The following is a 21311-nucleotide window of genomic DNA, read 5'->3' as shown; positions in this document are numbered from 1 at the left end:
TTTTCTGCCAGTATACAAAGTACAAATAACTAAGGCAAACATGTTTGTTCGGGTTGACCAAAATAAATATGGCACCATAGATTGTTTAGTACAAATATTAATTTAGTGCCGTTTGAGTGGTAGCCGCATTTTGAAATTCAAGCATAAACATTTATATATCTGTTAGCTATTCATCAGCTGCAGAGAAGCTTGGATTTATATCGTTTTTATGTTACCACAGAGGGCGATAAGCGACGAAAAAGGATATAAAGTAACGCCTTACCCATTGACTTGTCATTTCGTTTAAGATCGCGGTGAAGATAGGTAGAAATGACGGACATAGTTATTATCTGGGTCATAGCGGTGTTTGCAGCGTTCTCTACAGCAAATTCAAATAATCCGCAAAGCTTCCACCCTCCGTCACGTTCAAAGAAAGAAAGGTAAGTTGCATTCTGATAAATTAGCGGCAGAGCACCCATCAAATACTGAGAACTAATTTCCCGCGGTCACAACACTATTGAAACATAATTACTCGGCAAAACATATTTTATATCTACGTAGATTTTAAATGTTGGATATGAATTTTATTAGATTTTGCTACATGCAATGGAATAGTGAAAATCGTTCATAAATAATTATGTACAGTTATGTTATGTGCGAATTTTGTTAAAATACGTAGCTGTCAACGGTTTGAAGAAACTTTAAAAATAAAAACAGTTATTACCGTGAGGAAGCGAGCCCTTCCCTTGCGAATCACTGTACTCGTATCCTACCGGTTGAAGTACGGCATTCCTTAAGCAGGACTTTGAATAAAATCGAATGGATACTGTTTGGTCCGAAGTATGATTTTGTAAGATGTACGTAAAACGAATGAGATCTACTTAGATCTAATCAGCACAGAGTTCTAATGCAATACGAACTGATTTTGAAAACTAGCAAATGGATGTATCTTTCTCAAAACGCGAGTTAGTCTCCGTATATCTCGAAAAAATTTTGTCACAGGCAATGACGTGGAATATGTGAATGGCTACGATGCCATGACGCATCGTGCAGAGTTTGAAATTTCCATACACTTCATATTGGTCAGTACATTACTCATCAGTCATGGCAATTGAACGCGACGTCCGTATTGTTTGCTGTTCTCAACCGGAAGTGGAAGAGATGAGATACCGTTCGCAGCAGGCTTTCCGAGCTTCCTTTACATTTTTATTCGAAAAAAGTTCATGTAGCTAATAGTTGCAAAAGGATCACCGTGAAATTTCCACTGTATTTTTCTACGGCAAAGTCAAGCACTGGGTAGGGCAACTTCGTGATTAATTGTAAGAGGTGAAATGTACTTAAAAAATTAAGAATCGGTAGGTACTTGCAGTAAACACCGAGAACTCTCATCTTAACAACTTAGCTAAAACATATTTTCAATAATTTCTTTCGTACATTTCATTCCTCAGTATGAAAGGATTTTATAACCTTTCCCGGCGTGTGCCGTATCCAGAGAAAATATGGCGTGGCGGTGAGGAAACATTTATTCATAACGGCTACAGAGGCGATCCGAAGACGAGAAGTTTGACGAAACGTTCGGAAGTCGTAAGTTGCAGTCTGAACTTTACGATAGACAGCATCTACAACAATTGTATACTACCCTGTTCAGAAATTAACTGTATTAACGGAAAGTGCGATGGTCCCACCGAATGCAAGTGTAACGACGGATACGTCAAGTCCCAAACCAATAGCTTCATCTGCCGTCCAAAGTGCAGACCCTGCCTGTATGGGAAATGCACCAAGTCGCAACTCTGTACCTGTGACAAAGGTTACAGGTTGAGTTCGAACCAACAAACTTGCGAACCGATATGTAATGCGCCAATCTGCAATGGAAAACTTTGCGTCAGTCCGAATGTCTGCTACTGGGATTCGCACTACTACTTCAAATTTGTATACGGTCAGTATTGCAGTAGGGAGTGTAGGTTTGGCGAATGCGTTGGTCTTGATACCTGCAAATGCTTCAACGGCTACAATAAGACGAAAGATGGTCAGTGTTTCGATCCGATTTGTAACGAGGGGTGTGGGTTTGGCGAATGCGTTGGTCCTAATACCTGCAAATGCTTAAACGGCTACAATAAAACGAAAGATGGTCAATGCACTTATCCAATCTGCAAAGAAGAGTGCAAATATTCATCATGTACCGGTCCAGATATCTGTACTTGTCATTTGGGGTACGACAAACCCTTTGAGAATTCGACAACGTGCGTTCGTCGCTGTACAAGATGTGACAACGGTATGTGCGTTGGCCCTGAGATTTGCCGTTGCCATAGTGGATTTGTAAATCCCAAAAGTGATAATGGAACCTGCGTCAAGCGCAAGTCGAAGAGTAACCATGACGTTGGCCCTGAGATTTGCCGTCGCCATATTGAATTCGTAAATCCCAAAAGTAATAAAGGAACCTGCGCACATAACTGCTCTCGTGGCTGGACAGGAGAATCGTGCGAGGAGCCAATCATGTGCGTTATAGCGCTATACACTCCTCACGACTCCGAAAACTCGATAAGGTGGGTACAATAACAACAATAACAATAACGATAACAATAATAATAATAATAATAATAATAATTCAGATAACTTTCGAAAGGTAGAAGCCGATGCAATCGATCAGAGCACAAAGTACGGCGTTAAATTTGTGCGTAACCTGATTCTGAAAGAAAAAACGGATCCCAAGATATTCACAATCAGACATATCATAAGACCACAATTCCTCCGCGAGGCATCAAAATATAATAAAGATTCGTCACGTTTTTGCATCATTTTCAGAGAAATTTCGGAATCCAATGGCACCGACGATGAAACGACGAATTTTCAAGTTGACACAGAGCTTCCACGGTGTCACGAAAAATGCTTCAACGAACTCACGATCAGAAGCATCGCTAACTTCACCCGATCTACCGCAAACATGACTTACTATTTTGTTCCGATTGGTGAGTGAGAACGATTCGTTTGAATATTTGAATGCGAGAACCCATAAATTCGGGTCGTACATTTCCTGTTTGTCTTGTTATATTCTGAAACAATACCAAGTCTAAATTTACAGATCGCCATTGTGAATCACTGATTTTCTACTAATTTCAGCTTCTGCGTGCAATGAAATGAGACCTAGCGATACCGATTGGTCACAAAAATCAACAACCATAACAGTATTGATATTAATACCAATTATATTGTTCGCGGCGATCTTCGGCTTTGTTACTTTCGTACACAGGAGGCGAAGAAACGGAGGATTCAATGAAGGTAAGTCCCAAAGCTTGCATATCAAATTTACTAATTTTCTTAGACGGTTCTAATTTTCGTGAGAACTATTGTTTTGTTCAATCCATACCTGCTTACTCACTGAATTAATGTACATCTAGCTATGCCTGTGTACGATGACGCTGGGGAAGTTCATTTGTACGAGCCGTTGAAACGAAGATTCTGCTCAATCTTTCAATGATCTCTGTGATGCAATCGCATCAAATTGTCGAAAATTTGGTTTAAATATAATTAGTAATTAAAACATCTTAATATTCTACAAACAATCGCGCATGTTAAATATCAATGTTTTTTTCTGCTAAAAATTGGTGATAATATATGCATACGGATAACAATATCGTTAATAAATTTATTGACCTTGTGAATCATCTTTCGTCAGTACCTACAACATTCAAATCCGATCCTCCCGTGAAGGTGCGCCAAAGCTGCTCGTTATATTTGTCAACTTGGCGCGAGTAGGGATGATTTTCACGCCCTCTATCAGAGAGCCAAACATTCAACGGAACGGTGTTAATTGCCGGTCTTCCAGTCTCACGACAACCACCAAACGGATCGGACGCGGTAGACAAAATCATTCCAATCCGTAATCCATAATCAGCGTGTCTGATTCCCGTACGATGGTGATAAATACCGAACAATTAATTGTTTCGCTCTCAAATTACCAAAAGTTCTCCATGCAGCGTAACAATTTTAGTAAAACCATCTCTATCTCTCTTCAATCGACAATATGGTAAACGATCGTAGCTCTGTATTTAATTGCAAGAAGTTACAGCGGATTACAATCCTAATCGCATCGAAAGCTACCTTCAGCCAAAAAGTGAACATTTCTATGCTCGCAACATCAATCCAACTGTCGAGTACTTTGAAACGATGGTGCTGTTCTAGTTAAAATTAAAAAGTCAAGTACAAGTACAATAAGTACAATCTCGAGTTTATGTCCCAGAAAATGAAAAAAGCTCACTTTGAATTCCATAAGGCTTTTAAAGAAAGATCTTCTACCGCAGAGATATGACGAGTTACGAATTCAATTTCCCCTCGTCGCCACTAATTTCTCATCACCATCGAATGCCGAACGAACAATTTCGTTTTACAATTCCGGTACGCATAACTTCCAACGAAAATGCAACACGAAAGCTCAATTCTCCTCGAGCACCGTGCGTCGGTCACCTCTCTGCCTTACCGACACGAGTACCTCACTCCGAAAGCTCGTGACAACGACCATCGGAAGAGCAGCTTTGCCGCGCAGCGCCAACGGAGCTTGCAGAAATCTTCAAAGCGGCGACTCGGCGTCGCTCCGAATTGGCGAAGGCTGCCGCGAGATGGTCGACGAGGGGCGGGAGAGCTTTCCTCCTCCTCGTCGTCGTCGTCGTCGGTACGCGTCGCGGCGCTGCCGTCGCTCCGGGCGCATTGGAGAGGGGGCGGGCGGACCACGAAGATGCCGATGCGCCGGTGTCCGGATCCTGGGGCTGTCTCGCGCCGCGGGGGCGATGAGTGTTATTCTCGGCGCCCTGAGACTTACCTGCTGGCTATCCTGCCTCGTTCTCCTCATCGTTCCGACCTCACCCCAACCTGGGGATGATGACCTTCGGCATTCAACGGACGATGCGGTCTACGACGAGGAGCCACCCCTCTCACCGGAGGACAGCGACGAGGATTTCATCGACGCAAACACAACAGGTAAGAAACCGATCCTCTTATCGTTCCCAGTTTGTCTCGTGTGCACGGTGCTTCTCGGAGCTTCCCGGAGCTTCACGGGTGCGGACATTTTCCAAACGTTCCTGTTATCCTCCCGAGCTTTTTTGCCCTTCGCCTGAAAACAGACCCTGATCAACAGAACTCTTGACCGTGCATAGATTCCCCGAATAATACTGCCTGACCCAATCAACCATCCCTAAAAGCTCCGAAAAGCACGATCTCGGTTCTTCCTACTGAGGAAATCTGTTCTGAAAATTCTAATCTCCCAATTTCCTCTGACTAGAAACTTTCTCTATCTCCCTCACTCTTTCTTTCCTCTCCCTTTCTCTCTCTCTCTCTCTCTACGTCTTTCTCTTTTCGGGTATATTCTGAAATTGATCTGATGCTGCGCTGTACCGTTGCGTGAATTCTTAGCAACGCAACACAGCGCGTAGCCGCGTAAAAGAAGATCATCATCATCATCATCTCCGCGTTTCAGGATCTGTAATGAATCTCAGAATCGCAATTAGACTCTCAGAAAATTAAGAGAAGCATATAATATTTTCAACCTCCAACTCTATACGGAAACCCATGAAATCTTAGATCACTGAGATTTTCAACGAGCTTGCAGCGTAAAACTGCCGCCATATTGAATGGAAAGAAATTTATACCGAAAAATTATGTGAACCCCGTGAAGTAGAAATAAAAACGAGCTTAAAAAATCGTTCTTCGGTTTTGCGTATCATTTTTTTGTCATACGGTTTAAGTGAAACTTTGCGCTCTTGCGCTCGCTCTGCAGGCGCACTCACTCTGTATTGATTTTAATGGATGCTGCAAGCTCGGCGCTCTCGCGGCAAGTACTACAACGTATAACGTATGCAACGTATCGTGAATGCCAAACGTGCAATCAGCGTGTTAATTCGACCTATGCAAGCACATGATACTCATCTATGCCCTTTGTCCGTGGAGCGGAATCATTTTGAATGAATTATTTTATTCAAAAGCATACCGTTGCAGGAATAAATTACAATTTTTGCCGCCGAGCTGCGTGTTGACGGTTTTCAGATTATGCCTGCATAGTTTATTTCGATGGCTCGAATCTCACGAATCGCATAAATAAAAGCTTTCAGCCGTTCTCGCGATTTCTGAAATTCAAATCTCGAAATCAATCTTTCCCCCGGATTTAATTTAGTTCGTAGCACTTCAGGCAGTAACCCAAAATTTTAATCTTATTTCGCTCGCATGTGAATGATGAAAAAGTTAAACCGAATACGGCCGATTTTAGGACCTAGTTTATTACAGAAACGTAAGTATCGATTGGTGCAGCCTATAAAACCGTGCAGCGAATAATCTGCGGATCGATTTCCAGTTTATTTCCGAATGCTTTCACGAGGTTAAAATCCAAACTGCATGGTCGAGGCTCTTGATTATGTAACCTCAATGCCAACCTCCTTGAATAATCAGTTATAATCAAGGTCCTGCAATTAAATTCCGTCCTAAATCCATCGATGAATTCGCACTTTTGGTCTTCAACCATTTTTAGAATTGTCTCCGTTGTTTTCGGTGCAATTTTTTATTTTTCTTCTTTCTTTTATCGCGAATTAGTCGTAGGCGGATAAAATTGTCTATTTTTTATACGTGTATTAATATTTCCTGGTTGTATTTTGTGCTGCGAAACCCAGAGACGCTGACCGGAAGTCGTCAATTATGCAAATGATTCTATTATAGCGGTAGACGAGTGTACAAAGCTTTCAAGAACTCAAGATGAAAACAAGTTGATCAAATATGCTGGAAAGCTTTTTCGATCCACTCGTGAGGGAGTGTTTCATCTTTTCTATACAAATTTGCAGCGTCTAACGTAAAGTAATTAGAGATATAATTTTTGCTCGACCAATTTTTTAGTGATTTTGTATCAGAGGAAAAGTTGAGCTGATCAGGGGTTAAAAGTAAAATTTATTGGGCTTTGCTTCTGGTGAACCGGCATTGTTCGCGTCTTTTGTACGAGAAGTTCATCGATTCCTACTCATCTTCGCGCAAGCTCGCGGCTCCTCGAGAGTAGAATAAACCGCTGGTTGGATATGACAGCCACATCCTGCCAGAATTTTTTTCTTTTTTTTTCTCGTTTTCTTATTACACGTCGTTTTCCCCCCTTCTCGTGTCTCCGAGTCTGGGAGAATTTCCCAAGGCTGAAATAGTGAAATACGCCCTCGGGAAATCGATCCCGACGGTTTGTTTACTGCGTTTTCACATCCCGAATGCCTACAGCTCCAGGCGATTCTTGTCTCTTGATTATCCGGCTGATTCTCAGGTCGGATAAACGCGCCCACACTCCGAACAACTCAAGAATTTTGTAAACGACAATTTGTCACGCGAAGCGAACCGGACGTGTCGGCCAATTTACGTTTACACGGCTTATACCGCAGACGTTGATAATATCCAAATCGTTTGACCTAGACGATTGTTTAACGCGTCTTGTTCCAAGCTAATCTGACGGTTGATTTTTAAGTACGCTTAATTCCAGGAAATTGCGTCAACTCGGCCGTATGTACGCTGCGCTTACCGCTTTTTCCTATCGTTAGAAATTTCTGCTCTTTGATTTGACCGTCGAGTCGTTTTCGCAACGTATTTTAATTACTTTCAGATACGGTATCTTTGATAGAAATTGTAGGTCAATGCCGGTGGCTGCGAAAATCGATTTTGCACGATGCAATTAGCTTCATATATTGACGCGAAGCGAGATTTCAAGAGGAAAGCAACGGCACCGAGCTTTTAGGGTTTGCTAATAAATTTGCCGAGCGAGAAATTGGGTTTAATATAGCGTGATTATTTCGCTCATTCGGCCGTAAGCGTAGGACAAAAACCCACCTCGACTATTCATCGATTACGTAATTGGAAATTGAGAAATTTCAGACTCTGAGGGAAAAAGCTGCTCTAAGAATATATCGGAGTCACGTTTAATCGTAATTCCCAAGTCTCGGAATGGCTGAACTTTAATTTTTAATGACGCGCAGAGCGACGAAAACCGGAAAAAAGCAGAGCAGAGAAAAATGGAAAACGTGGAGTTCTCCTTCTTGCTGCTACCGGGGCGTAGCTCAATTTAATTGCTGCGGTAAAATAGAAGAAAAAATAAAAATCACGAAACTGCCGCAATGCACGAGCTTCGAAGAGCCACTTGAAACGGGTACCGCGGTATGTACAAATATTTATTATTCGGCACGGAAGGAATGCAGGGTAGTATCAATTATTGACCAAATTCACCTTTCGAAACGCGACATATTTTTATCAGTTTTATTGAAATACATTCGTGCGTTGAATATTCATTACGCTGTTGTATTCGTGAGCAACAAAAAGCCCTTTAAAAATAGACAAATAGGTACTAAAATTACGAACAAAAAGATCGTAGATAACGACGTATTGATTTCGAATCGCTTCAAAGTGATTCAAAACAATCTGTAGATTTGTTTTATCATACTTTACGATGGCTAATTTTCTTCAGAAAACTATTTTCGATGAATTCACTGAACCACCCTTGTCTAGTGATATTGGCATTGTTTAATGTTTGATATTACAGAATTTGAAACGATATAGATTACTGTAAACAAATGGTAATATCCATTGGAGTAATGAAATGGAAACGAAAAAAATTTCAGCAACCTATTGTAGAAAATACAATTCCGAATAAAATGGTATTGTTATACATTAAAATCGAAGAAATCTAGATGCTAGATATTTTAACATCTCGGAGTCACTTTAAATAAAGTATTGATATATCGAAGCATTTGTTTACAACTCCAATATCTTTTATTTCTGTATTTTCAATAACGATTTGAGCACAATACTAAGATTAATAATCACTGCACGACTATCCCTCGAAGAAATTACTAAAAAGCGCCAAATTTTGGCAGCCCAACCTCCTTAAGTTCGGGTAATTAACGCGACTTAATAATTGGCCAACTGGTACCCAAGTCGGTATTTTATTACCAGGTCAAGGCGCACCGCCTTCACCGCCCCCGGAATCAGATAAACCCGGGCAAGAAGCCCAAGAACTTTTACCAATGATAAGAGAGAGAGTCCGGAATCGGTGCCAGAGACCAGAGTTCACATACAAGGATCGTCTTACGCTCAAAAGTCCCGAGAGTCTTGCGCCAGAGGGAATTTTTCCCCCGGCTGATCCGCCTCTTCAAACTTGAAACTCTGAGAAAACTCTGGCACCGTTTCAAGTCGGTTAAAAGTCGCAAAATTGAGTCTCCTAAGTGACAATAGACACGGCTCGAATATGAAGAAGCGCAGAAGTCACCTTGTGCCTTGGGCTAAAATTCCTCTCCGCGCCTCGAGCCGAATTCAATGGAAAAGCAGCCGGTATCTCTCACCCTTCTTGAGATCTGTCATCGATAAGCAAAACGCGAGGATGTGCTTGAAAATTAAATTCCATTGTCCTTCGACGAGGTTGGCGCACAGCTATCGTGTTTTCGATAACACCTTAACAATGGCCGATGTGACGACGTCCAAGGCTTGCAGAGAAGCCGTTCTTTATCTTTCCAAAAAGTTGAGCGCAATAGCTGTGGCGTCACGAATTCATGGAGGAGCTTTTTCGGGTTCATTGGAACCTCGACTGATCCACGAAACGTCAACAATGACAAATTTCACCCGAATGGGGGCTGAAGTAATCTGGAAACCTTCTGATTTCAGAAAGAGGACTATACCTTGGCTCACCGTGCGACCTCACCTGCAATCCGGAACTTCAGCATGTATTCTGCGATCCAATTACTGCTCATTGCGAGTGCGAAAAATTCTTCCCAGTCAGGCTCGGTCCTGCGAAAGGATGTGCCAAACGTATGAGTATTTTTTTTTTTTTTTTCTTTTTCAAACATTTAAAAACAGCCAAAAGCTTTCGGTGGCCGGTTGCAAGTTCAATCTAAACCTCCAAGTATTATGTTCACAGCCAAGAAACTTGGTGAGCAGTGCTTTTATCGGGCCACCTGCACGTTTGCCGATCAGTACGCGACCTGCACCCAGGTTCAGCACAACGCTATTTGCGAGTGCAAAACGGGGTACCACAGAGTCGCGCTATCGCGACCCAGCAAAAAAGTCTTCTGCGCCGAGGGTGAGTTGTTGCATTACGTGTGAAAATTATTAAGGATTATATATCAGATATTGCGGGGTTGGATTAATATAATATAACGTTATACTGACATCAGACCGTGTCACATTGACATCGTATAATAGCATAGGATTTACATCATGCAATGTTGTATTGACATTGGAGAATGTTAGATTGAAATATTTAATTAGTGTCAAATTGAAATCCGAAACTGACATCAAATGATGTTATGTTGGCATCATAAAGTGTTAAATTGACATCAGATGATGCTAAATTGACATCAAATGGTCGTTGTGGTATTGACGTCATATAATGCTAAATTTTCATCAAAAATCTGGTGTGGCGTTGACATCAGATAATTTTGTATTGACATCATATGACGCTAAATTGGCATCAAACAGTTGGTGTGATATTGGCATCAAATGATGTTAGATTGACGTTATATGATGGTAAATTGACATCGAACATCCAGTGTGATATTGACATCAGATTGTGTTAAATTGAACGGGCAACCGTAGATCGTGTACCTGTAATAGAAGTCTAGGTAAATTTTTTTTCTTACAGTCTGGCTTGCTCTTGGCTTAATTTATAATCACACACTTGCTATTTATTTACTGATTCCCCGCGCAGATCTGGTGCTGATAACAACAGACGTACCAACGCTGCTGGGCGTCGCTTCAGGCCTAGCGATCTTTACGGCCCTAATCTGCTTTGTCCTGAAACTATTCAGCAGGGCGAGATATACGAGACCAAGACACTACGCGAACGCAAATCACGCACCGCCCATGCTATTCTCAAGCGATACGGGTAAGTAAAATACCCTTCGATGTAAACCAGTTGTATTAGAGAAGATTTCAAACTGTTTTGCGTGTCGTGTCGTTTGCATATTGCGTTTGTCGACGTCGTTATACCGTGTATGTATATATACAATATACATATACCGAACATTTATTTTATACATCTGTATGTATAATATGTATTTGTAATTTTTATATTAACAAACGGGGAAATATTACTCACCTTTGATATTTTTCGAATATCTTACCGCGAGTAAATGTAATATTTGACGTTACAGATATTACAACACAATTTCACCGAAGTTATTCTTTTTCTACGTTTCGTTGTCCTTTGATTATTATTATTTAATAAAACGGTTCGGATCACAAGACAGCTGTATAATTATTATACATTGACATGACATGCATCCCAGGGTCAAGATTAATGCTATTATACTTACAATTTAGACAAATCACAATGATACACGATTTTCATGATGATTAGAGTATAAAAGAAATTTTCATCACGATTAAACGTGACTTTTTTCTAGCAATAAACACGAATCAAACAACAGATTCATATCTCCGATCAAATTATCGCTTGACTCTACAACCTGGAGGAAAATTCTTATCCGAACATTTCTGCGGTAAAATGTAGCAATGTTCCAGTACATGAATACAATTTTGAAACAATGAAAAAATAATTATAATCGACGTATAATTACATCGACTTTTGGTGTAAAGCAAAATATCCTCTTTATGGGTTGCCCTGGTCGATTTTGACATCAACGTATATATCTCTAAATATCGAAGTCCACGTGAATAGAAAATAAAGTAACACACAACGCAGCCAAGCAATGGGGATATTCGCCTCACCGCGTGTCCCGCGTCGAGTTTTAGGCTTCGTGCAAGAAGCGGATAACAGCAGTAGGGTGGTGCATTTGAAAGTTTTTTTTTCTCAAGGTGCCACTCGAAAAATTCGTGACAAATACTGAAAAATAAGTTATCGCAAGACCTGGAGGAGGTAGGAAAATATTTAGAGGTCGCTACCAATTATTGTAGTATTGTTTATTTGTTTTTATCTCTACACCTTACGAACTTACAAATACATTAGTTTATTTTTGTTTTTTTTTTTTTTTTTCGTCTCGTCGTTTGTCCGAAAGATTAATAAAATCGTCTCGTAGAAATTTGTATAACAGTTTTTGCCACCGAAACAGGAGTATCGCGTCACCTTGACGTCCCCGTTTCATTTTGAGTACTAATTTTTATAAACAATGATTAATCGGACCACGATGCGAAAAAAAAAAGGATAAACTGATTTATAAATTTATAGAAGTCCGTAAGGTGTGCACATAAAAATAAATAAAAAATATTACAATAATTGGCAGCGACATCAAAATATTTTCCTACTTCCTCCGGGTCTTGCGACAAGTTGTTTTTTTTTTTTCTTTTTTCAGTGGTACCTTGAGAAAGAGAGAAGGAAAGAAAACAAGTAAAAAAAATGAAGCACCCTAAGCGGCAGGTAGAGAAAAATCGAATACCATAATCGACTTGCAGGTATACCATTGACACTCCACGGAGGTCGGCCGTCCTCGCGATCTAGCCAACGCAGCGGAAGCGCCCTGGCCTCTGCGTTCTCCAGGAGGCCGAGCAGCGGCGGAAGTCGCGGGCCCCTGGTGCCCGCTTCGCGAGCAGGTGCGGCCCGGGCCGCCGCCATCTTGCTTATATCGTGCCACCTCCAAGCGACAACGAAAGGTGGTGGAAACGGTGGAAACAGGCATCGACGGACCCTTAGCGACGTTGCTGAGGGATCCTCGGACGGCCTCGGTAGAACCTCGTAGCTCGCTTCACACCCTCCGACTATCGACACGAAAATAAATCGGCCAGATCAGGATGCGTCGGACGGAAAAAAGCTCCCCTTCGTTACGGCGATAACCTTCTTGCAAGCCCACTTTTTAGCAAGCTCAAGTGCCACAAGCTTTTATCAATTCTTCTAGTCGTTGTACACGGAGAGAAATTTTTAGTTCCGGTTAACGCTCAGTCCTTAACTATTTTCATTTTTTACCGCAATCGAAAAATATCGTTCTAGGTAGAAAATGAAAATTAGTTTTCTAGCCGTTACCGGAAAGTCTGGTATCCGTTGCTATTCTTTCTCATTACGATCACTGTTGCTAGATTTTCTTGCAACTGTTGCGAAAATTTAATGCTTGTGCAACGATAAATTGATGGTAAAGCCTTGTTCAACTAAAAAGGTAGAGTAAACCGAACAAACCGATTTTGCGTTGCAATTACCAAAAAAGAATCGTTACGCGTAGCTCGTTTTTCGTAATTCCAACAATATTCAAACAGTTTTTTCAACGATACTTGTTTTATTGCATTTTTCTAGTTACTAACAAATGAAATTTTTCTCGATGTATTACAAAATTGGCAACCTACTGGTTTGGCAACCCCTTCGGTCACAGAAACCGCTATAATGGCACACTTATATTTTATTTACTTCTCATTTCTTATATTCTATATAAAATCCTGAATTCTTTTGGGATTTTCAGGTAAACTGAAAAACTAAATTGCGTGACTGAAAGGGTTGAAGGGATATTCGGGAAATTATGTCTCAACAACCAATTGTTCAATTCGTTTCAGGTTTGTTTCATTCAAGAACTATATAGATCGTATGTAGCTTCAGCCTCATTTTTTTTTCGTTAGATTCAATCATTGGAATGCATCTTTATTGACAATAACGTTATCGACAATTGCAAAATCTGCTCGACCGATTCATTTGAAATTTGAAGACAGTATTCTTGGATATTGCTGAACTATCGTTTATCTTTGCGAAGAGTACTCAAAAGTAAGAAGAGTTGTACGTGTTCGAGCAAAAATTCAATTTCAACTTCAAAAAGTTACCATTTGTAAAAAAAAACAAAAAAAAAAAAGAAAAATCGAATCGTGACTCTAGTTATAAAATGAGTTTATTCTCTCGTTGAAAAATATGTTGTTTACGTTATTACCAATAAAAATGCTTCTGGTAATTCCTTTCTTGTGAAAAAAAGATGCAGATAAAAGTCGATCTACTAAATTACGAGTAAATCATACTCGAATCAAATTGAACAATTCGTTGTCGAGTCATAAAATTTTCCACAATTCATTTGCTTCAATATATGAAACATGGTACTGCTGAATTTTTTCCAAAGTAACGAAAGGGATTTTTTTCCACCGATCTACGCGCCGGTTCTGTTCGATATATTATAATTTCTTGGCCGCAGATCGTCCTGCGGCCATAAAAAATACATATCCTCGATCCCGTAAACTAATCCCATCAATCCATACGATAATTCTTTTCTCTCACTCACGCTCTCTGTCACTTATAATGTGTCCTTGTTATCTGTCCACCGTGCATCATACGTGTGTGCATATTATACATGTGCCTTATAAATAACTGAAATTACACTTTCGTTGTTTGAGAAGTAAAGGACAAAAAAAAAAAAAAAATAATGAGTCAAAGAAAGCAGAAAAACTTCGGAAATACAAATTGCTTGTCCCGGTTAAACACACTTTGATGTTTGTCAGCTTTTTTATCATATATCAGTAATGTGGTGCCTCGTATTCTCGATGTTTGATTCGTTAATATTCCACTCTCTATACCTTTTGCATAATATCGTCATACCTGTTATACTTCACACATGAATCGTGTACCTTATTTGATGTGCTTGCGTTGTTCCCTGTCGTTTAACGAACTCCATACATTACACACCTATTGGACCACCTCATTCGCCAACAAGAACACAACAATTGTATAATATTATACGAATTTTCGTTTAAATTGATATGCTCTAAAAAACGAATCCCTTCCTCCGAGCAATGTTTCTCATATATTTGTAATTTATTTATTTTTTTTTTTTCATTCTCGTTTCTTTCCGCGCGTTTCTCAAATCGGATCGAATGTTTTTTTTTTTTTCTTTCGTTCTTTCTTTCTTTCTTTCTCTCTCATATAGTTCTATTTCTTTCATCAACGGTAAAACATATCATACCCACACAGAGAAGCACAATTATTGTTAGGAAAAAAAATCAATTCCCCGCATTACGAATACACACACACGTGTATACAGGAGAGAATTTGAAAATTCGTTAGAGTGCGTAACGAGAGGGCAAGATGGCAGCGGCCACTATTTTCATTAAACGCACGAAATAAAGAAAAGGAACGATAGTACGAAAAACACACACAGAAAAAAAAACTACAAATAAAAAAAATAGAAAAAATGATCGCTTGTTCCGGTAAGAAATGCAAGATACATATAGTATAGCTGAAGAAATGCGATTTCGCACTAGATAGTCTAAGCTGCACCGTATAACGCATACTTACATACACATATATAATATACTAATATTTCGCAATTTATACACATATCTGATATAACGCATAAACACACACACACTTGTAGTAATACATATATATAGTATATATATATATTAGGGTGGTCCTCATTTACAATGTTGACGAATTTATTCCGGATCACCGCACCAAATCAACTATATATAATTCAAAAACAATTCACAATTTTTTTCATATTTTAATATCAACTGTAACCCGTGCCTGTAACAAGAAGGATTTTACAATTTAAAATACACGTGTTTCGGACACGTTCTTAGTATATACTTTACTGTAAGAGTAATAATGTTCGAAAACATCCGTGAATGTGAGGTTTTAGTGAGCATTAGTGCTACTATCTGAGAAAAAATTCACATCATCATACCAGGTAATATAGACAATTGCATTTCTTATAAATAAAAATAAAAAGTCAAATTTCTAGGGTGTGCAATTCGTCGAGATTGGTTGGTACGATGATGTGAATTTTTTCTCAGATAGTAGTACTAATACTCACTAAATCTTCGCAATTACAGATTGATTCGAACATCGTCACTCTTACAATAAAATATATGCTGAGAATGTGTCTGAAACAAGTGCATTTTAAACGGTGATATCCATCCATTTACAGGCACGGGTTAGAATTGATATAAAAATCTGAAAGAATTAGGAAATTGTTGTTGAATTATTTATAGTTGATTTGGGGGGTGGTCGGAAAACAAATCATCAACATCCCAAGTAAGGATCACCCTAGGGTATATATATATATATATACATATGATAGCCTCGCATGAAAAATTAGCCACAATTCAATTAACAATTTTTAATTTATCATATAATGATATATAGTTATATTATACGTTATTTATCATATACAACTCAACAATTTTTGCGTTCGTTAAATCAGTTGCAAGATTTCCTATCTCTTTGATGAAAGAAACAATCGTTGTTTCATATTATTTATGATACGTATGTTTTTACACTTGGGTCACCGAAACACGACAAACTTACTATCGTCAATTCGATCAAAAAACCGCACAGAAATTAAAAATATGATTCAGACTGCGGTTTGATCGGGAATCTATCCTTTGGCAGGGCAGATATTGTAGCTTTTTCAAAATTAATTTGACAAAAACTTAATTTTAATACCCAAATGTTTTTAAAATAAATAAGAATTAAACTATTTTAGTGCCTGTCCGGGGTTAGACAACTCGAATTATATATTTGAGCACATTAATTGCTTTAGGCGTTGAATGCTTTACGTTTTTATCTAACACAATCAAAGCCAGCTTTGAATAAAAACCGCAATCTATATCGCATTTTGTTACTTTGACAAACCAAGCAGTATAGAATAAAAGTTTCATACGTACATGCATCTGTAAGATAAATTTTTTCACTTATTCATTGCTCCTTAAAAATGAAAATTAATTAATCTATTGACTCGTATAAATACACAATAATTACAAACACACACACACACCTACACCAGTCTCACTGTTCACGATAAAATACTGCATTCATTCATCGCACGATATCCTCTCTTTATACAGCTTCAAACTTTGTACTTGCCCAATATTATTTTATTATTGGCATGAATGACGCATGCGACGATTTCTTTTTTCACAAGTCAATGTGGTTATCGATCATTTTATAATAGTTTTCCGAGGGCCGGAAACTTGTCTCCGTAATTGAACGTTGTGATGAATTTTACAGACGAGTCAAGAACGCTAGAGAAAATTTTTAATCCGGATGAATAAAATCCAGCTTCAACCTGTCAAATTTTATTCACTTTTCCTCTCGTGTTCTATTCCTGTAAAAATCTGCTGGAGATTCGAGAAGATAAATCGGGTACATATCTCGACTCGCATTTCGCAGAGAATTTATTTCCCTGAAGAAAAATCCGCGGAGCTTTTAAACTTGGTTTATCGTTTCAAAATCTGCAAAGTGTACGATCTAGTTCTATTACAAGTCTGGCCGAATGCCAGAGGCCATTATACCTAAACCCTATTACCGAGCATCCGTTTTTACCGAATAAGGAAAATTTAAGCTCACCTTCGTTCGAGGCTGACCAAAAATAAAGGCTAACTGAATACATTGGATCACGTGTCGTAATAAATCGTATCGAATTTGCATGAGTAATCGGTAAAGATAGAGAGCATCGTTATTGCGACTATATCCTCATAGTTTTATGGCGCTAAGCTCAGCTCCTGATCATCCATGCGCTTTAGCACTAAAGCACGCAAGCGCGCTGTGAGAAAATTTTTATTCGTTATGGTTACCAGACGATTTTAATAAAATTGGTATCGTTTCAACAACGGTTTGGATATTATTCGACTCGTAAGAAAGTTTGGTAGAATTAGTAACTATTCAATGCAATAAATTATTGTAGTCAGTGTTATATTTTCTGGTTAATGAAACATTCGACTTCATTGCAGGGTCGGGTTGATGTTCCGAAATTGCCTAATCCGAATTATTTTGTGACGAAATTTGAATGAAAGAAATCAAACTTTGACGAAACAACAAAGTTTCGAATGGTCGGAAAGCCGACGCTTCAAAGTTTCGAAATGCAAGATTCCGAAAATTCAAATTACGATTAAGCAAAGTTCCGATCGAGTAAAATTACAAATATTAAAATATACTCACGGGGCGTAGTATGATTCAAAAAATGGGTGTAAAAAATGAAAAAACCCGAAAATAGAATGATCAGAATTCCGAAAGTAAAAATATCGAAAATCCAAAACAAAGAGATATCAAAATGGTGAAATTTGACCAAACCAGAAATTCACAAAACTGAAAATCTTGGATCATTCAGAATTTCAATGTGTTCGGATCTTTAAATTTTCTCATTTTCGCACTTCCGGAACTTTGACATGTCGGATTTACGCCCTTTCGGAACTTTGTACTTTGACATTTCGTCAAAGTTTGATATCTCTACTTCAAGTTTTGTAACCAATTTCGTTTTTCATCTTCTACCCAGAACTATAAAGTAATTCGTTGAGGTTGAAAAAAATGAAGAGACATAGTAACCATAACTAGAATTTTCTTTCGGTGGATTAAACGTTGCACGCAGCCGTTTTCGTCTCTTTTCCTTTTCCCTTTCGACCACCACGTCGTCGAATGGAAAAAGATGAATCGACAGATCGCCTCAGATCCGCCTGATCTCTGACCGAGAAAATCGTCTTGTTCGTCCACCAGGTTCTCGTCGACCTAGCTTAGCCTCGATTCACAGCTCGACATCCTCCGCGCGTAGCTACAGCGCCCGGAGACTTGAACGCGAGAGAAACGAGAAGGAACATCGACTCGCTCTCCAGGAACTCAGGCTGCAACGTCAACGGGAACAGCAACAGTCTGCGCCAACTCCCAGCCCCAGGACACCGCATTCAACTGACGAACTACTTCCGTCGGTGGACGAGGTTGCCGAGGTGAGGATTCGGTCGAGCTGAAAATACAGAAGGGTCAAAGAATTGTACAAGACCCGCGGTATAGAATTTTTAACGAAAGAAAAATTTTCGTTATGGATTTTAGTAACGTAGAAAGTCCGAGTACTGTGACGTAAAGAAATAGAATGGTCGGAATATCATTTTTTTTTATCACTAGCTTCCTCAAAGGTGGCCACCAACTGTTCTTTCAAACATTAAAACTCGAAACAAATGCAAAAGTAGTATATTCAATTGCAAGACGTGCAATTGTTCATAAATTTGACAGTTGTTGAATTTTTGTCGCTATCCCGTACCACTGAAAAATCCAAATGAACGCCAATTCGAATCACGTGAATTTCAGCAAGTGCCAACAACGTCGGGTACGTCAGGAACAACGACAACAACACCACCGTTGGCTAAAGAAGCGAATGCAATATCCACCTACAACGGGCCTTGCACATCAGCCGACAGTTTTCAAGTATAGCTGAAGAAGACTAAAAGCTGCGATAGTTACGGTTCGTGTAAATAACTGATAATTTAAATAGGACTACTATACATATATATACACACAGGCACACACACACACACGCAGAGAGAGAATTTTTCACTATAATTCTGAGCGAATGTTTCGAGTCACTGAAAAAATATGCACTCGAAGAAAGAATAAAAGAATAGTAATAATGATAAAATATATTGTAATATTTGTGGCAGAGAGAAGAAGATAAAAAAACAGAATACAAAAAACAAAAACGAAACGCAGCTCTTATATTTATATTCTCCGGAGAAATCAAATTCTATCAAAAAGTGTCACGCACTTCCCGATAAATACTTTAATTACATAATCTGTCATTTGTCTATGAAAGTTAAATTATCGGTTACATTAAAAATAATCCGAAAGCTCTCGATTTTCTTAACCATTTCGAATAACAGAAAGAGCAGTAATAATAATACAAGCTTGTAGTTAGATATTTAACTTAAAGAAAGGCGGACATTGAAATGATCAAAAATCAAATTAGTAAACGTGCGTTATTATGTACAAAAGAATTTCGCTATGAATGACTTGCTCGGATTTTCATCGACGATTCTTTGCAAGTCCAATCGTAGCTTCTTTCGCGCATAAAAAAAAAAAAAAAAAAACAAAAAACGCGAACATTATATACTATGATTAAATTTAAGTCCAATTATATTGTATAATACTCTAATGTATTTCTATATAGGTATACTTTATTATACCCGCATATTTATTATATAAAATATTATTTAGCTTTCATTTTAACCTGCAAGTTTACTTGTGCGACTAACGATTTTGGATAGAATTATACACGGTATAATAAAATTGCAAAGAAATTTTTTAACAAATATCCGTATAGTGAGATTATTCATTCGTTTGCGGTAGAAATCGCGTGGAGTGAGAGAATTTATATGGATTATGCTGGAATAAAAAAAAAAAAAACAAAAAAAGAAAACAAAACAAAACTATGAAAATTAAAAAAAAAAAAAAAAACGTTGGTGTTTAAATTATACATTCGGTGTGGAGTAATTTTTACTGAATAAAAAAAAAACAAAAAAAAAAAACAAAAAAAAGGAACGAAAAAAAAAAGGAAACCTTTTCTCCGTTTCTCGTTCGTGAATTCGGAAAACGCAGTGGCAGATACAATTTTTTTTATTTATTTCTTTGAGAACGTTATAGGATATGTAAATTGCATTGTTGAAAACCCCGTTCACGTGGTGTCAAAGACTTACGTAATTATATTATAATACATACATAGTATATTTATAGCGTATTCCAAAGCCTGAGTATTTGTAATAATCAGACTTGAAGATTTTTGAGCTTACGAATATCCCCGTTCAACGTCTTCGACCTGCTATATTTAATGTTCACAGAGTTCATTTAAACGGGCGAAATTACGCGTCTAGTGATAAAGAGGAAAGACGTGCTAAATTCAAATCTTAGATCACCGTTCGAAGCACTTTCTTCCGCGATCATGTATCATTTGTCGACAAAACTGTGCCTAGATTTTTTTAGAATAGCATTTAACCGTTCGAATAAATTTTTCCGATATTTTTTGCAAATATTTCATTTTAGCTAAAATTTATTCGTTTTAGCGGTAAAGTTTTCTGAAAATGGCAGAAATGTTGATACAAAGAATAACGATAATTTTCACAGCTCTGCGATTTTTCAACCACCAAGTAAAAAATTTATCGCATTACGGGAAAATATTCCGGAAAAATATCAGCAATCGAGAGAAATTTGAAGAAATTAAAACGGCACTGAATCTCCTCGATCGCTGGACTCGGAATGCATGAGAATATAAATAAATCGTTTTATAGTATGAGGTCGAATTATACAACAGTATTTATATGTATAATGATATGTATTGCGTAACCACAGAGTAATTACTAACCAATTATTCATAATAATATATCGTTCGAGTAACTTGTGCTGCCTTTTTCGAGAAAAAGAAAATAAAAAAAAATATCAATGAAATAACCAAAGTGGGGGAAATCCAATTATTGTAAATTCGAGCAATGCCCGAATCACTTTGATATATATCGAGACGGTTGGATATATAATATATGTATATACATATACATATACATTATATATATATGGTATATCGCAATGGCCGTAAGCAATGTTCGTAACCATATCATTTCAGCTACATAAATATACATATATGCATATATTGTGTAAACAATAATATGTA

At 38.3% G+C, this 21311-nt stretch overlaps 2 protein-coding genes across 5 annotated transcripts; both read left to right on the top strand.

Annotated features, from left to right (window-relative positions):
* Positions 1 to 293: 293 nt before the first annotated feature.
* LOC124216582 (protein draper-like) lies at positions 294 to 3587 on the top strand. The gene is made up of 5 exons (XM_046621233.2): positions 294 to 419; positions 1428 to 2522; positions 2782 to 2945; positions 3097 to 3255; positions 3375 to 3587. The coding sequence occupies exons 1-5, from the start codon at positions 310 to 312 to the stop codon at positions 3452 to 3454; spliced, it is 1608 nt and encodes a 535-aa protein (XP_046477189.1). The 5' UTR covers positions 294 to 309; the 3' UTR covers positions 3455 to 3587.
* Positions 3588 to 4675: 1088 nt separating this feature from the next.
* Positions 4676 to 20079, top strand: LOC124216587 (uncharacterized). 4 transcript variants are annotated; one of them, XM_046621245.2, is made up of 7 exons: positions 4676 to 4950; positions 9637 to 9780; positions 9890 to 10051; positions 10679 to 10855; positions 12382 to 12651; positions 18380 to 18606; positions 18965 to 20079. In XM_046621245.2, exons 1-7 carry the CDS (start codon positions 4761 to 4763, stop codon positions 19085 to 19087), a joined length of 1293 nt encoding a protein of 430 aa, XP_046477201.1. In that variant the 5' UTR covers positions 4676 to 4760; the 3' UTR covers positions 19088 to 20079. The 4 variants fall into 4 exon arrangements, with proteins under 4 accessions (XP_046477201.1, XP_046477202.1, XP_046477203.1 ...); XM_046621246.2 differs by having other exon boundaries at positions 4677 to 4950; positions 12382 to 12579; XM_046621247.2 differs by having other exon boundaries at positions 4678 to 4950; positions 12382 to 12519.
* Positions 20080 to 21311: the final 1232 nt, after the last annotated feature.

Source organism: Neodiprion pinetum, chromosome 4, assembly GCF_021155775.2.
Source record: "Neodiprion pinetum isolate iyNeoPine1 chromosome 4, iyNeoPine1.2, whole genome shotgun sequence".
Classification (NCBI taxonomy): Eukaryota; Metazoa; Arthropoda; class Insecta; order Hymenoptera; family Diprionidae; genus Neodiprion; species Neodiprion pinetum.
This window is presented reverse-complemented; position numbering and strand designations above follow the sequence as displayed.